The sequence below is a fragment of the Palaemon carinicauda genome, chromosome 40 (assembly GCF_036898095.1).
Source record: "Palaemon carinicauda isolate YSFRI2023 chromosome 40, ASM3689809v2, whole genome shotgun sequence".
Taxonomy (NCBI): domain Eukaryota; kingdom Metazoa; phylum Arthropoda; class Malacostraca; order Decapoda; family Palaemonidae; genus Palaemon; species Palaemon carinicauda.
The window spans coordinates 65,247,581-65,263,525 of NC_090764.1; the positions used below are offsets into that span (position 1 = coordinate 65,247,581).

General features: G+C 42.8%; 2 protein-coding genes across 3 annotated transcripts in view; one reads left to right on the plus strand and one right to left on the minus strand.

Moving 5' to 3' along the window:
• Positions 1-814, plus strand: part of LOC137632059 (coiled-coil domain-containing protein 103) — a 68,581-nt gene extending 67,767 nt beyond the window's left edge. The window contains exon 5 of the mRNA XM_068364035.1: positions 179-814. Within this exon, the coding sequence (XP_068220136.1) occupies positions 179-341 (163 nt within the window). The 3' untranslated portion in view covers positions 342-814. The remainder of the gene's footprint in view (positions 1-178) is intronic.
• An 8,070-nt stretch (positions 815-8,884) lies between these two features.
• LOC137631830 (UDP-GalNAc:beta-1,3-N-acetylgalactosaminyltransferase 2-like) overlaps positions 8,885-15,945 on the minus strand; it is an 85,054-nt gene continuing 77,993 nt past the window's right edge. For both annotated transcript variants that reach the window (XM_068363835.1, XM_068363836.1), the window contains exon 8: positions 8,885-9,130. In XM_068363835.1, coding sequence (XP_068219936.1) covers positions 8,916-9,130 — 215 coding nt within the window. In that variant the 3' untranslated portion in view covers positions 8,885-8,915. The remainder of the gene's footprint in view (positions 9,131-15,945) is intronic.

Below are 15,945 nucleotides of genomic sequence, written 5' to 3' on the forward strand. Positions count from 1 at the left end.
ATAATTACCTCATTAAATCTTTGATAGCCACTCCAGCTTCGTTGAAGTCATTTAGTACTCTATTAAAAGATAATGGTTTGTATTTGTTTAGGAACAAATTCAAATTAATTTTAAATTTTTTATATCTTCTAAAGTAATATTTTGAGATCATGCAGGTTTCTGTACAACCATTTTACAGGTTTGCCCTGAGTGTAACTCTTGTGTGCGGAGAGGAACGATGGGCTTGGGGACGACTTTTGGAGAAACTGCAGTTGGCTCTTTCTGAAAGGCCACAAGATCTAGCAGAATTGAATGTGACAGAATGGACTTTGGCACAGCTTAAACTGAAGTTCAACCTTTAAAGCATTACAAACAGGGACTTTCTTTACTTATGATAAGAAGTTTAAAGAACATTTCACTAGTTTATTTCAAGTATTAGATCTCACTTTCATCATAGATATAATTGTATTGCATGATTGCTAATAGTATTAGTTGTATGTTGTAGCTGTATTTATTGTTTAGTTTATTTATGATGTATTGTAGTAGATATAACATTTTAGTTCATTACAGTTCAGGGTACCTTACTTTTAAGATTTATGCCGGTATTAATTAGCATGTAAGAGCTCCATAAGGCATCTATTTCACCTTGTATTTTACAACAGTATCATTTGCCATCATGCTCTATTTTTAGAGCAGGAAAGTATAAATCGGGTAGATCAACTATTAGTTATAGTTCCCTGAGATAAAGTTCAATTACAGTATATTTTTGTTATGTATATTGGCTTTGTATGCAATTTATATGATATTGTGATATATGTGATTATATTACAGTGTACTGTTAATTAATAGAATGGTAAAAGTAAATGAAAAAAAAGTGCAGGATATTTAATTTACCATGAATTTTGTATGAAAATGTTAGTTAATCCTCATGACAAGTTCACAATATTTATTGGAAGCTGTTTTGTCTACAACTTGAGCCTTGTGTATTAAAAGTTTAAATGATTTATACTACTGAATAAAGCATTGTTGTAGTATTAGGTAAAATGAAACTGCAACTTTGGAATTTTTTCTATTGAGTGCTTGGAATTGAATTGAATTAGATATAAAATTCTGGCCTTAAGCCAAGCTCTGGGGCATCAAAGGCCATTCAGCACTGTTTAATGCAAATTAATCAAACATTCGCGTATTCTCACTTTAGGTATCATTATAACTTCTATAACCAATCACACAAGTTTCATACAATAATATCTAAATGCAAAATAAGGAGGGATTAAAAGGATTAAAATTATTTGAAGTTCATGATATAAACCTATGTGTAGATATTTAATATCCTCTTAAGGAGAGAAACTCATTTCTGAAAAATATATATAGCCACATTTTTTAAAATCAATAATAATTTTCTGATGCTATAAATCTTAGTATAACTATCTTCCTTTTTATATGGTTGATATTTTAAATCCTAACATTTATCCATAAAAATTATGAAAGAATTGCTCACACTAAAATTATTTTGATTATCTGAACTGTACTTTAGTCACAGTGCTAACATTATAGAAGCACAACTGCTCGACTTTAAAAATAAAACAAACTGTTTTCTCTCTCACTTATATCCTTCCCTCTGTTTTGTGACCACCCAAATAAAAACCAACAGTGAATGTCAGGTCTTGGAAAACAAATCCGTTTGGGTGATTTCGATGAAATATTTATTTTTCAATATTAAACTTACCCGATAATCATGTAGCTGTCAACTCCGTTGCCCGACAGAATTCTATGGAGGGATACGCCAGCTATCACAATACTAGAAGGGGGTGTACTTACCAGCGCCACCTGTGGCCAGGTACTCAATCATTTGTTGTTTACACCTCCTCAATTATTCCTCTGTCGTGCTTCCGGCTAGACGTTCTGGGATACGCTCATGGTCTTCGAGTTTATTCATGGATATTTGGTGAAGTATTCTCTTAGATTAACGGCTGTCGCATACTGGAATCTTTTTTATATTAGCTAGTTAGCTTTTATATAAACTCTGATTAACGGTTAATGAATTTTTGCTTGTTTTTTGGATCACCCTTTGACTTACTCTTTGAAACAAGATGTCTGACGTTTCGCAAGCTCCCTCCCATAGACGATGTAGGTCTTGCAATAGGCGTATTCCGAAGGTCTCGGTAGATCCTCACACCGCTTGTTCTGACTGTAGGGACAGGCCCTGTCTATTAGAAAATCGGTGTGAGGAGTGCGCCGGACTTTCGGAATTGGATTTTGTACGTCTTTTAAAATATTCATCCAAGTTAGAGAGAACTAGAGCTAGGAGAAGTTCTTCTCACTCTTCTATGTTTTCCTCACCTCATGATCCCCTACCTTTTCCTACCCCTGTAGTGGCTACCCCCGAACCTACTGTGTGCCCTCCGCCTGATATGTCAACTGTTTTGCGTGCTATTCAGGCTTTAGGAGATAAAGTAGAATCAGTGGTAAGTGACCATAAGTCTCTGATGGCCGAGGTTAAAGAACTGAAGGTCAAGAGTGCAGTGGGTGGAAATAGTGCCAGTGCTGTGACGAGTGCTAGTGTCTGTGCAGTGCCAAGTGCTAGTGGTGCCAGTGTGGTGCGTGAGGATTTTTCTGTGCGAGCCAGTCGTCCTCCCAGTCCGGGACCTCTTGCAAGCTCCCATGCCCAGGGGAGAAGCAATGTCGAAGGGCTTAAGGGTTCGACAGGCCTTGTTAGGCGCACAGAATTATCCTCGGTGGTTGCGGGCGTGTCTTCCTTAGACCGTCACTCCCACCTGCAGACGATTGAGCCCGTCTTCTCGTCCGCTGATCTTCATGCAGGGAAGAAACGTTGGTCTCAGGTCTCGAGACCGCTGAAACGTAGAGTTCAGTCAGCGAGTGCTCAGCCAGGTTGCAGTCATTGGCTCAGCTCCGACTCGCCTCTGTCATCGATCGACAGTACTCCGCCCAAGAGGAGTAAGGTTCTGCCTATACAGACCCCGACTGTGACTTTACCTCAGTCTTTTATCGCTTCTGCCGACCCCAAGTGGACCCTGCTTCAGTCCATGCAAGTTCAGCTTTCGGACTTAATGCGTGAATGTCGGGCTGAGAGTGTTGCACCTCCTGCACTCCCTCCACCTGTTCTCGCTGCACCTGTGCTCAACCAGCCTGCACCTGCTCTGCCTGTGCTCTCCCAGCCTGCACCTGCTCCGCCTGCACCTGTTCTCGCTGCACCTGTGCTCGCCCAGCCTGCACCTGTTCTCGCTGCACCTGTGCTCGCCCAGCCTGCACCTGCTCCGCCTGTGCTCGCCCAGCCTGCACCTGCTCCGCCTGGTCGCAGCACCATCTGCCAGGCGTACGATATTGAACCACTTTCGGAGTTTGCTGTTCACAGTTTGGTTCAGCCTCAGCCTTCTTTAAGGCAATCTCTGCTTAGGGATCAGGAGAGTTACACTCTTCCTCCTCCTTCCCTTGTTGCTCCACCAGTGGTGCAACTCTCGGTTGGGGTACAACAACCTCTCCCCTCCGTGAGTCTGTCTGCTGCACCAGCGCTGCACCGAGTTCAACCCTCATCTAGGCAAGCTCATCTACACCATGCACTTGCGCCTCAGGAGCCTCAGCGTGCTAGAACTTTACATTGTTCTGCGCAGCCTCAACCCTCTCATGCTCCACTCATCTCTCAGGAACAGGAACGGACTACTCCGCCTCCGTCCTCCGCTCAGCTGGTGCAATCCTTGGGTGCAACTCTTGCTAGGAGTCAACCTCCTTCACCCTTGCATCTGCCTTCTGCTCCGACTGTTGTTCAACCTATGCAGTCTGAACCTCAGGTTCTCCCTCAAGTTGAGGAAACCTCTGTTGTTGTTCCTACCCGTTCTGACTCTGCGGTTCAGCATTCTGGTCCTTTTGCTTCGCTACCTTCTGCTGATGAAGTGTCGGATGATGAGGAGGCACATCTTGATCCCTCATCGGACGTGGAGGAGTCTAAGCTTTCTCCATTGTCTGTTGATTTTAGAAAGGTCTTGGCTTTACTCAGGGAGCTTTACCCTGACCACTTCGTCTCTGCTGTTCCCCGCTCTCCTCCATCTGAGTTTTCGCTAGGCGTGCAGCAAGCTAAGTCGAGCTATACTAAGCTTGTCCTAGCTAGATCCTCCAAGAGGGCCTTAAGAACCTTAGGGGAGTGGCTTCAGTCTAAACAACACCTGGGCAAGACTTCCTTCATGTTCCCTCCAACGAAGCTCGCATCGAAAGGTTGCGTTTGGTATGCCACAGGGGAAGCACCAGGCTTGGGAGTTCCTGCCTCTGCCCAGGCTGACTTCTCAAGTCTGGTGGACTCGCCTAGGAGGACTGCGATGAGACGCTCGAAGGTTTGTTGGACCTTCTCAGACCTGGATCATCTTCTGAAAGGGTTGTTCAGAGCGTTCGAAATGTTCAATTTTCTCGACTGGTGCCTGGGAGCCCTCAGCAAGAAAACATCTTCTGCGGACAAAGACTCTGCCATGTTGATTATGTCCTGCATGGATAAGGCTATCAGGGATGGATCGGGTGAGCTAGCGTCGTTATTTGTATCAGGGGTGTTGAAGAAAAGAGAACAACTGTGTTCCTTCCTCTCAGCCAGCATTACACCGTGCCAGCGGTCACAGCTCCTTTTTGCTCCACTCTCAAAGTTCCTCTTTCCCGAGGAGCTAGTTAAGGACTTGTCGGCTGCCCTGATACAAAAGGACACGCACGATCTTGTAGCTTCATCGGCTCGTAAGTCTAAGGTTACCACCTCTGTCCCCAAGACTTATCGCTCTCCAGTGGCTGATACCCCGGCCACTAGGTTCATACCGCCCTTTCGTGGTAGAGCCCCCAGCCGAGGAAGCTCCCGTCCAGTCTCTCACAGGGGCAAGTCTAAGAAAGGACCCAGGACATCAAAGGGAAAGCACTGACTCTCAAATTCTCCAGACAACAGTAGGTGCCAGGCTCAAGATCTTCTGGCAAGCCTGGGAGAAGAGAGGTGCAGACGCACAGTCTGTCAGTTGGCTGAGGTACGGTTACAGGATTCCATTCTGCCTCAAACCGCCTCTGACCACATCGCCCATCAACCTCTCTCCCAACTACAAAGAAGAGGACAAGAGGCTAGCATTGCAACAGGAGGTGTCGCTACTTGTGCAGAAGAAGGCAGTGGTTATAGTCCGGGATCATCAATCCCCGGGCTTCTACAACCGTCTCTTTCTTGTGGCCAAAAAGACAGGAGGTTGGAGACCGGTGCTGGACGTCAGCTCTCTCAACGAGTATGTCACCAAGCAGACGTTCACTATGGAGACGACCAAGTCGGTCTTAGCAGCGGTCAGACAGGAGGACTGGATGGTCTCGTTGGACTTGAAAGATGCATACTTTCACGTTCCCATTCATCCAGACTCCCAACCTTTCCTGAGATTCGTTTTCGGAAAGGTTGTCTATCAGTTCCAAGCCCTGTGTTTTGGCCTAAGCACAGCTCCTATGGTCTTTACTCATCTGATGAGGAATGTAGCGAAATTCCTGCACTTATCGAACATCAGAGCCTCCCTCTACCTAGACGACTGGCTGTTGAGGGCCTCCACGAGTCGTCGTTGTCTGGAGAACCTCTCTTGGACTTTAGATCTAATCAGAGACCTAGGTCTATTAGTCAATTTAGAGAAATCTCAACTCATTCCCTCCCAATCCATTGTGTACCTGGGAATGGAGATTCAGAGTCGGGATTTTCGGGCTTTTCCATCGGCCCCCAGGATAAACCAAGCCCTACAGTGCATCATGAGCATGCTGAAGAGGAGCAATTGCTCAGTGAGACAGTGGATGAGTCTCACAGGGACCCTCTCATCTCTGGCCCTGTTTGTCGAGCTGGGGAGACTCCACCTCCGCCCTCTTCAATTCCATCTTGCAGCTCATTGGGACAAGGGCTCGACTCTAGAAGCAGTCTCTATCCCTATCAACCAAGAGATGAAGACCACTCTCCGGTGGTGGAAGCACAATCTTCTTCTCAAGGAGGGTCTATCATTGGCCATCCAGACCCCCCATCTTCATCTCTTCTCGGATGCATCGGACTCGGGCTGGGGTGCGACCTTGGACGGACGGGAATGCTCAGGAGTGTGGAACAAGGAACAAGGATTACTCCACATCAATTGCAAGGAACTGTTAGCAGTCCATCTTGCCCTGTTGAACTTCAAGTCCCTCCTGCTAGGCAAAGTGGTGGAGGTCAATTCAGACAACACCACAGCCTTGGCTTACATCTCCAAGCAAGGAGGGACCCATTCGAGGAGCCTTTACGAGATCGCAAGGGACCTCCTCATTTGGTCAAGAGGTCTAAACCTCACTCTGGTCACGAGGTTCATCCAGGGCGATATGAATGTTTCAGCGGATCGCCTCAGCAGAAGGAATCAGGTCATTCCCACGGAATGGACCCTCCACAAGAGTGTGTGCAACAGACTTTGGACGTTGTGGGGTCAACCTACCATAGACCTGTTTGCCACCTCCATCACCAAGAGACTTCCGCTTTATTGTTCCCCTGTTCCAGACCCTGCAGCGGTTCATGTAGATGCTTTTCTTCTGAACTGGTCCCATCTCGACCTGTACGCTTTCCCTCCGTTCAAGATTATAAACAAAGTTCTGCAGAAATTCGTCTCGCACGAAGGGACACGGCTGACGCTGGTTGCTCCCCTTTGGCCTGCAAGAGAATGGTACACAGAGGTACGTCAATGGCTAGTCGACTTCCCCAGGACTCTACCTCTAAGAGTGGACCTTCTACGTCAACCACACGTAGACAGGTTGCATCCAAACCTCCACGCTCTTCGACTGACTGCCTTCAGACTGTCGAAAGATTCGCTAGAGCTAGAGGCTTTTCGAAGGAGGCAGCCAGTGCGATTGCCAGAGCTAGAAGAATTTCCACTCGTAGAGTCTACCAGTCTAAGTGGGAGGTCTTCCGAAGCTGGTGTAGAGCCAATTCAATATCCTCTACCAATACCTCTGTGATCCAAATAGCTGACTTCCTTCTTCATCTTAGGAATGAGAGATCCCTTTCAACATCTACGATTAAAGGGTATAGGAGCATGTTGGCCTCAGTCCTCCGCCACAGGGGTTTGGACCTGTCTTCCAACAAGGACCTTCAAGACATTCTCAAGTCTTTTGAGACGTCTAAAGAACGTCGTCTTTCCACTCTAGGCTGGAATCTGGACGTAGTCTTAAGGTTCCTTATGACATCTAGGTTCGAACCTCTCCAGTCAGCTTCCTTCAAGGATCTTACCCTCAAGACTGCTTTTCTCGTTTGCCTTGCAACAGCTAAGAGAGTCAGTGAGGTTCATGCCTTCAGCAAGAACATTGGTTTCACAACCGAATCAGCTACATGTTCTTTTCAGCTTGGATTCCTAGCAAAGAACGAGCTTCCTTCACGTCCTTGGCCTAGATCGTTCGAAATACCTAGCCTTTCCAACATGGTAGGTAACGAACTAGAGAGAGTTCTTTGCCCTGTCAGAGCTCTCAAATATTATCTGAAGAGGTCTAAACCTATTCGAGGACAGTCAGAAGCCTTATGGTGTGCCATCAAGAAACCCTCGAGACCCATGTCCAAGAATGGGCTTTCGTACTATATAAGGCTTCTGATCAGAGAAGCACATTCTCACTTAAAGGAGGAAGACCTTGCATTGCTGAAGGTAAGGACCCACGAAGTAAGAGCTGTAGCTACTTCGTTGGCCTTTAATAAAAACCGTTCTCTGCAGAGCATTATGGATGCAACCTATTGGAGGAGCAAGTCAGTGTTTGCATCATTTTATCTGAAAGATGTCCAGTCTCTTTACGAGAACTGCTACACCCTGGGACCATTCGTAGCAGCGAGTGCAGTAGTAGGTGAGGGCTCAGCCACTACATTCCCATAATCCCATAACCTTTTTAACCTTTCTCTTGAATACTTTTGTTGTTGTTTTATGGTTGTTACGGTAGGCTAAGAAGCCTTCCGCATCCTTGGATTTGGCGGGTGGTCTATTCATTCTTGAGAAGCGCCTGGGTTAAAGGTTTGGTAGAGGTCCTTTAGTAGGGTTGCAACCCCTTGTACTTTGGCACCTTTGGGTTGATTCAGCCTCCAAGAGGAACGCTGCGCTCAGTAAGGAAGACGAACTTTAAATAAAAGGCAGAGTAACGGTTCTATTCGACTTCCTTACCAGGTACTTATTATTTCATTGTTATTTGAGATAACTGTTATATGAAATTTGGGGATACTTAGCTATCCTTTAATCATGTACACTGGTTTTCACCCACCTCCCTGGGTGTGAATCAGCTACATGATTATCGGGTAAGTTTAATATTGAAAAATGTTATTTTTATTAATAAAATAAATTTTTGAATATACTTACCCGATAATCATGATTTAATCGACCCTCCCTTTCCTCCCCAGAGAGAACCAGTGGACCGAGGAATAATTGAGGAGGTGTAAACAACAAATGATTGAGTACCTGGCCACAGGTGGCGCTGGTAAGTACACCCCCTTCTAGTATTGTGATAGCTGGCGTATCCCTCCATAGAATTCTGTCGGGCAACGGAGTTGACAGCTACATGATTATCGGGTAAGTATATTCAAAAATTTATTTTATTAATAAAAATAACATTTTGAGATTATGAAATCAATAAATTTTAAGAATTGCAATTAATTTTATATTGTAGGTCAAACTTTTATTTTTAAGAACTAATCCCTTTGGTCAGTGCTGCGAAATTTTGACAGTGTGTGTTTGTTATAATATAAATCAATAAATTATAGAAGATTTTTAATTATTTATTTAGTATAAATCAGATGCATTTTCACCCTGATCCAGTTGGTTTGAAAAGTTCAAACCCTTGCAGATTTTCATTATTATTCCTTTTGGCAAAGCCCTTTCTGCCTTTATTTTTTATATTAATGATGGTAATAAATAAAATCTCCCAATATCTAGTATAAACTTTAATAAATTTTCTGATTATAAATTATCTTTGCATATTTCCAGCATATCAATTGGCGATAACTGAGAAACTAGTATCGTTTCTTGACATTCTGGACGTGGAAGCCAGCATGGCACATCAATTAATGCAGCATTATTTACGGTAGATGAAATCCAGATACCCATGCTAACATCTTCACCAGCATAAGAAGTCATGTATGATCCAGCCTGAGCTAAAATTTGTGCTAAAGATCCTGAAACACACAAGAGACATTAACATTACATTCTATTTACTGAAATTATTAGTCAAGAAAGTTTTTGAAATATTGTTTCTTGAGAGAGAAAAGAAAAAAAAACCAGCTTGGTAAGTAAACAAGACCAGATTGATGACTCTAGTGGTTAAGGGGTAGGTAGTAGGTTGGCCAGGGCACCAGCCACCCGTTGTGACACTACCGCTAGGGAGTTATGGGGTCCTTTGACTGGCCAGACAGTACTACATTGGATTCTTCTCTCTGGTTATAGTTCACTTTCCCTTTTCCTACACATACCATACCCCGAATAGTCTAGCCTATTCTTTACAGATTTTCCCGTCCTCATACACCTGACAACACTGAGATTACCAAACCATTCTACTTCACCCAAGGGGTTAACTAGTGCACTATAATTGTCAAGTGGTTCCTTTCCTCTAGGTAAGGGTAGAAGAGAGACTTTAGCTATGGTAAGCAGCCCTTCTAGCAGAAGGACACTTCAAAATCAAAACATCGTTCTCTAGTCTTGGGTAGTGCCATAGCCTCTGTACCATGGTCTTCCACTCTCTTGGGTTAGAGTTCTCTAGCTTGAAGGGTACACTTGGGCACACTATTTTATCTAATTTCTCTTCCTCTTGTTTTGTTAAAAGTTTTTCTAGTTTATTAAGGAAATATTTGTTAAGGTGTTGTTGCTGTTCTGAGTAGGAGCCTTTACGCTTATGGCATCCTGTTTTTCCAACTAGGATTGTAGCTTAGCAAGTTGTTCCTAATCACATGGCCATTTTGTTCCAACATGCTTTTAAACAGGGAATGTCTTCAGCGGTGCTGAAATTGTCATTCAAATTGTTAACAAGGTAATCAATGACGTGGTGAACAAGAGCTAGTAGCCCTGCCCACCCTCTTATCAAAGACTCTTCACTCTTTGTCTTTAGATGCACTGAGTAACATCATGTTGAATCCTATCTAAAGTTATTTAATCTTTCCACATACTCTTTAGTTTCATTGGACGATATCAGCTTTGTGTTAATAACGGAATGAACCAAGAATGTGATTGTAGGTGCACACTATCATTTTATGACTAAACCGGCAATAGATCCACTTGGTCTCTGATTAGTGGCATGATTATTCACAATAATCCCCTTTTATCGAGTGTAGATTGTAGCCTCCGATTAGGTATACCTAGTCTTTGAGGTGCAGGAAGTCAAGCTAAGAAGGCTTCAGCCCCCTGTGGGAGGGAAAGTACCGAAGCTGGAAGGTCATAAAAAGGCTCCGGGGTTAGTAACCCCATACTTAAGGTGCAATTCCCTGTGATCAGCTTCAGTTACATTCGTGTGTCTGCCGCCCATGACCCATCGCTCCCTCCCATATTACCGCGAGAATGCCTGGACAAAGTTTTATGGCTTTAACATGAAATATCATTTCCATGTTGAAACGTTGTGACAAGCAAGAGGGCTCTTGATCTTGGGAAACTTCTCCCCAATCAGACAGTAAATTTCCCTCTATTTCTTCTTCTCAACATTACTCCAACCCCTTCTAAATTTAATAACTTTCTTTGCTGTTCTAACTCTGAGTAATATTTTCCTTATCTTTAGATATATTTTTATTTCTTTATTTTTTCTTAAAAAGCCATGGGTATTTTCACATGTTATTACAGCCTACTTAGATGAATGGGAGAAGAGATCTCAGCAGAGAGGTATTTGCATTCAAAGTTGTGTGAGAGTATCAGATAATCTCGGCCATTTCAAAGATGGGTTATCAGAATCCAGGGTATCCAATCCTTGAGGTAGCCCATCATTACAGATATGGTACGGATGATTCCACATTTTTTTGGTCCCAGTTCTTAACAGGCTGGTTTAACTTACAGCTGTGCCTCTATATCTGTTTTGGTGCTATCCCACAAGTAGGGTATGGAGTGGACCATCTGGGAAGTATACTCTGGCTGTATCCATGATGGAGAATGTAATTTTTCTTTCCAACCTATTATACTTTCTTAATATTCCTAAGGAGGCTAACCAACTGACCAACAAATGGATCCTTCAAATATGAACTTCCATCCCCTAGATATGCAAGACTGATAGGGTACCTGGCGAAGAAAGATATTTTATCTCTTATCCAGTATTGTTTTAGGAAAATGTAATACTCTCCGCTTAACGTGCTGGTATGACTTGAGTTTTCTATTTGGGAAGCCTTTGCTTCTTTACAGCACCATGTAACAATTTGAAAAGGCATATGATACTGCATAAAGACATGGTATACTTAAAACCATTTATAATTTGGGGTTGAGAGGAGAGCTACCATTGTACATTCAAGCATATGTTTCACTGAGATTTGTTCAAGTTACAGTAGGTGAAACACTGTCAGAGAGGAAATGTCAGGAAGAACGAATTCCTCAAGATGTTCTCAACACTCTTTGTAGATTATCTCTCCATATCATTTTTCAGGAACTAGAATGGCAATGGTTGACAGAAAACTGCTATTCTCAATTGACAAAATTATTCATTGGGCTGATATGAGTTTTTAATACCATGAAGCTCGGCTACTCAATTTGCTGAAACTAAAGCTAGCAAGAAGAGTCTTGAGGGTCAAATCTGTCTGATACATGTCTCAAAGGCTCATATGGGGCAACACAAGAGCTGAGGATTCGGGTACATCCTAACCTAGGGGGGCTGAGCTCCCAAAGAGGGTAGGACTGTTCGAAATGCCTAATGAGCATTGACCATTTCCATGATAAAAGGTCTACAGTAAGCCCTGCAGTCTGTAGACCTAGCTAAAGGCTGAGCTGAGCAATATTCTTTTAACAGCTGAGACTAGGGGGCAGCTTCATAAGAGTCAAGTTTGACTTATTGGGATGGTTAATCTCATCCTTTTATTAATAAAAATGCTGAGACAGGAGCTTCTCTTAACGAAGGAAGACAAAGAAATCAGCAGTCAGTTGCAAAGAGGCTGCTACTGGAGAAAAAATCCATTTTAGGACACAAATCAAAGAAGATCCCTGGTAGAAAGCTGGAGAGGATTTTTGCAGGTATTATATCCAGATATCTATGCAGTGCCTCGCGAAAAGCCTTTTGCTCGGAGATGCTGTGAAATGCAAGCCAAGTTGTGATACCTCTGAAGGTGGGATTCTCAGAGGAGGGTGGGCCAAAGGATTACTGTAGTTCTCTCGGTACTTCAATGAGGAGCATCAGCAGATCTGAATTCCATTGGGTGTGGCCATTTGGGAGCTATCAGGGTCATTACTGTTACCCAATGTTTTCAACAGCCTCTTGACAAATTTGGATGTCCAGGTTGTCCATTGGGTGTTAGAAGGCATCTTCACATGCTGCCCATGGGTCCATAACTGGGGAGTCAAATACAGGGGTTGAACAATGTTTTCAAGACAGAAAGTCTATTTTTTCCACATTACCTCATTAGATAATAAGGTTGGTAGCACTTCAGAGAATAGGTTCTTGTATCCGTTTAGGGTAGTCAAGTTTTATTTAGGCAAGGCGGATAAAGCATGTTAATCATTTGTTTTGTGGGGGTTGGGTACCAGAAACCCTCTCAAAGAATACAAAGTCCTTTATTGAAGAATTAGTAACTGAAGCTCACATTGAATTGAATTCTGATCAGGTCAGGTATCTGAAGTTAGGATTCATGATATAAGGAGTAGGCTACTACACTTAATATTTGTAGGAGTCTTCCAATGGAGAGGGTATTGGTAGGAGCTCAGTGGCACACTAAATAATTTTTTGCTAAGCACTATTCAAGAGAATCCTGATTTTCTAAAGGAGATTGCTAGGCATTATGTCCCATGGTAGCTGCAGAGGATGTTCTAGTTTAAGGGGTACGACTCTCGACCTCTACTTGGAATTTTGGAAATTCAGATTATTGCATTTTTGGCTAGGAGAATGTCTATATTTGTTGTTTCAATTATTATGTTTTATGAAAACACTTTTCTGGCTAAACGTCCTTTTCTTATATTTACATATTCGCATCTGGTTGCTTACCCAGCCCTTTTCTTATCAGTGTATGTGAATAATCAATTTTTCTTCAAGAATTTTAGGTAAAGATACTTATTGTAGTCTCCCATAAACTTCATGTGAAACATTTTCTTCATCAAGGCTGATGCTAAAGAACATATTTCATTCCTTTTGATCATGTCTTGCATTTCTCAAAATTATATTTATCAAATTTCTTTGTTTATTTATCTTTCTCATGTTATAGTTATACTGAACGATGCAAAATGTGAGAGACTTGTAACTAAATAATTATGCATAAAGTGTAAAATTTGCAAGAAAATGAGACATGAATATATTATACTAGTACTATCTTACTCATGTGTAGGCATTTAGTACATATAGCATGTATGAGGGGCATTTATTAAAAATTTCCCCCCTGACCCACTTCCAACAGACAGACAAAACTTGGAACACATATTAGTCTTTCTCTACATAGGCACCAGCCAGGGTTATGTATTTTTCCCATCGTTTTATGCAACTCTTGAGACTTTGTAAAAGTTAGTAGGTTGAGCCTCAAACCATAACCCCATCTTGGAAATCAGTGTCTCATCATTTAGAAAACATGTTCCCTTCAAAAATTACTTCATGGTTGTAAAGAGGTGAAAGTCAGATGGTGCCAGGTCAGGAGAATAAGACATGTGCAGAAGAATTTTATAACCACAAGAGTGCACTTCTGTCTGGGTGGTATGTGAGTTGTGAACTGAAGCATTGTCTTGCAGGTGTCAGACTCCTCTGGTCAGCTGCACCTTTTGAGTTTGATGGATTCTCACAATTTACGCAGTAGTGAAACATATCAAGTCCTAGTAATTGTGGTACCCTTAGCCAGGAAACCCGTCATCACTACTCTATCATATATAAGCTATAAAAACTTCATAAAAACAAGAGGAAGAGACAAAATAAATGGCATACGCGAGTGTACCCTCAAGCCAGAGAACTGTAACCCAAGACAGTGGAAGATAATGGTACAGAGGCTATGGCCCTACCCAAGACTAGAGAATAATGGTTTGATTTTGGAGTGTCCTTCTTTTAGAAGAGTTGCTTACCATAGCTAAAGAGTCTCTATTACCCTTACCAAGAGGAAAGTAGCCACTGAACAATTACATTGCATTAGTTGACCCATTGAATGAGGAAGAATTATTTGGCAATCTCAGTATTGTCAGGTGTATGGGAGACAGAGGAGAATGTGTAAGGAATAAGTCAGACTATTCAATGTATATGTAGGGAAAGAAAAATGAGCCGTATCCAGAGAGAGGGATCCAATGTAGTACTGTGTGGCCAGTAAAATGATCCAATAAATCTTTAGGAGTAGTATCTCAATGGGTGGGTGAGGTATAATTACCCCTAAAACCACAAACTAAATCACAATTAAAGTTAATCAGACGATTTCTATAAAAAAAAACTGACAGTCGATATCTCAAAACATGAAATTTTCAGAGAAAAATCAAAACTACTTTTTTGTTTATGGACAAATTTATATATGAACAGATGGGAAATTTCATTTGTTCCATAACTGGAATACAAACCAACGCTCTTTATAGGGGTATTACTTTCGGCGAAGCTGAAAGGACAAGCCATTAAAATTTAGTGAGGGTTAACTACCCATCCCGTTAGTTAGTAGCTTGCTACCCCTCTCCCACTCGCACACCTGTGATTGAGTGCACTTTGCTTTTGGCTCGGATGGAAAGTGATTGTCACCGCTCTTCCTCCTTGCCTTTTTTGGACTGCCATTTATCTTTAACTTTTAAACTTATATATATGAAAACATACTTAATGTTTTTATATATAAGTTGTAAGTGTTCTTTTCAGTGCCGTGCTGTGTGTGTGAGATAGCATAGTACGGAAGGTTCTCAAGGATGGAGAACCTTCCCTTCCAACCTTTCTTCCTTGGTCATCGGTCTTCCCGTTAGCAGATGGCCTTCCATGCAACTCGGCCGCCGCCGCAGGGGAATCGTCATGGTTGGGATACTCCTCCATTTGGCTGTTATCGCCGCCTTCTCCTCTATGTGTTCTTAGCAAAATTTGCAGGGAGGGAAGGGAGTGCGACCGCTCGCTTGTGGGCAGCTGGCAGTATACTCCGCGGGGTCAAGACCTTTCCAGTTTGTGGGTAAGATTGCGCTTCCGAATGCTTTCTTCATTAATTAATATTATAACTGACTGTTGTAATTTAACTTTCAGCTTCGTCTCTTTGGGGTGCCCTTCCTCGCCGGAAGGTTATAATTCTCTCGAGTAGTTATTTTTCTCAGCTGAATTAATTAATTGTAATTCTTGTGTTGTTACAGCTTTTAAACTACCGCTCTCCTTCTCCCATGGATGTCGGCTGGGGAAGGGAGTGCGCAGTCCTTAATTTGTGTCTGTTCTCTTAGTCGACACCTTTCCCGTCCGCAGACTAGGGGGAATTTTTTGTTACATAGCTTGTTTTATTTTTCTCTTGGTTAGCGATGCCGTACTTCTTCATTTGGATATGATAGCAGATGTAGAAAAGCAATGCCTTCCGTCCTGGGGAAATCTGCTGTCACTGTGCCATCACTTTCCCGTTCTGCGCCTGTGGCAGCTCCTGATCATCACACGAACCTCGAAGAACTAGCTCTTGCTACGTTTTCGCAGGTAATGCCCGATGCAGACCTTCAACTGAACAAGACTTGTTGATGGGAAGCAAAGAGTGCTACTTGGAGGTCTGCCTCCAGGGGTTGAATTTCTTTCCCTTCCCTTCATTATCTCTTATCTCTCTTGCGAGGGCTCCCATTTCTAGTGAAGGGGCTCCCATAGAGGGATTCTTTTCGGAGACCTGCTGACAGTCAGCTTGCTGAGCCATCGGTTGCTGTT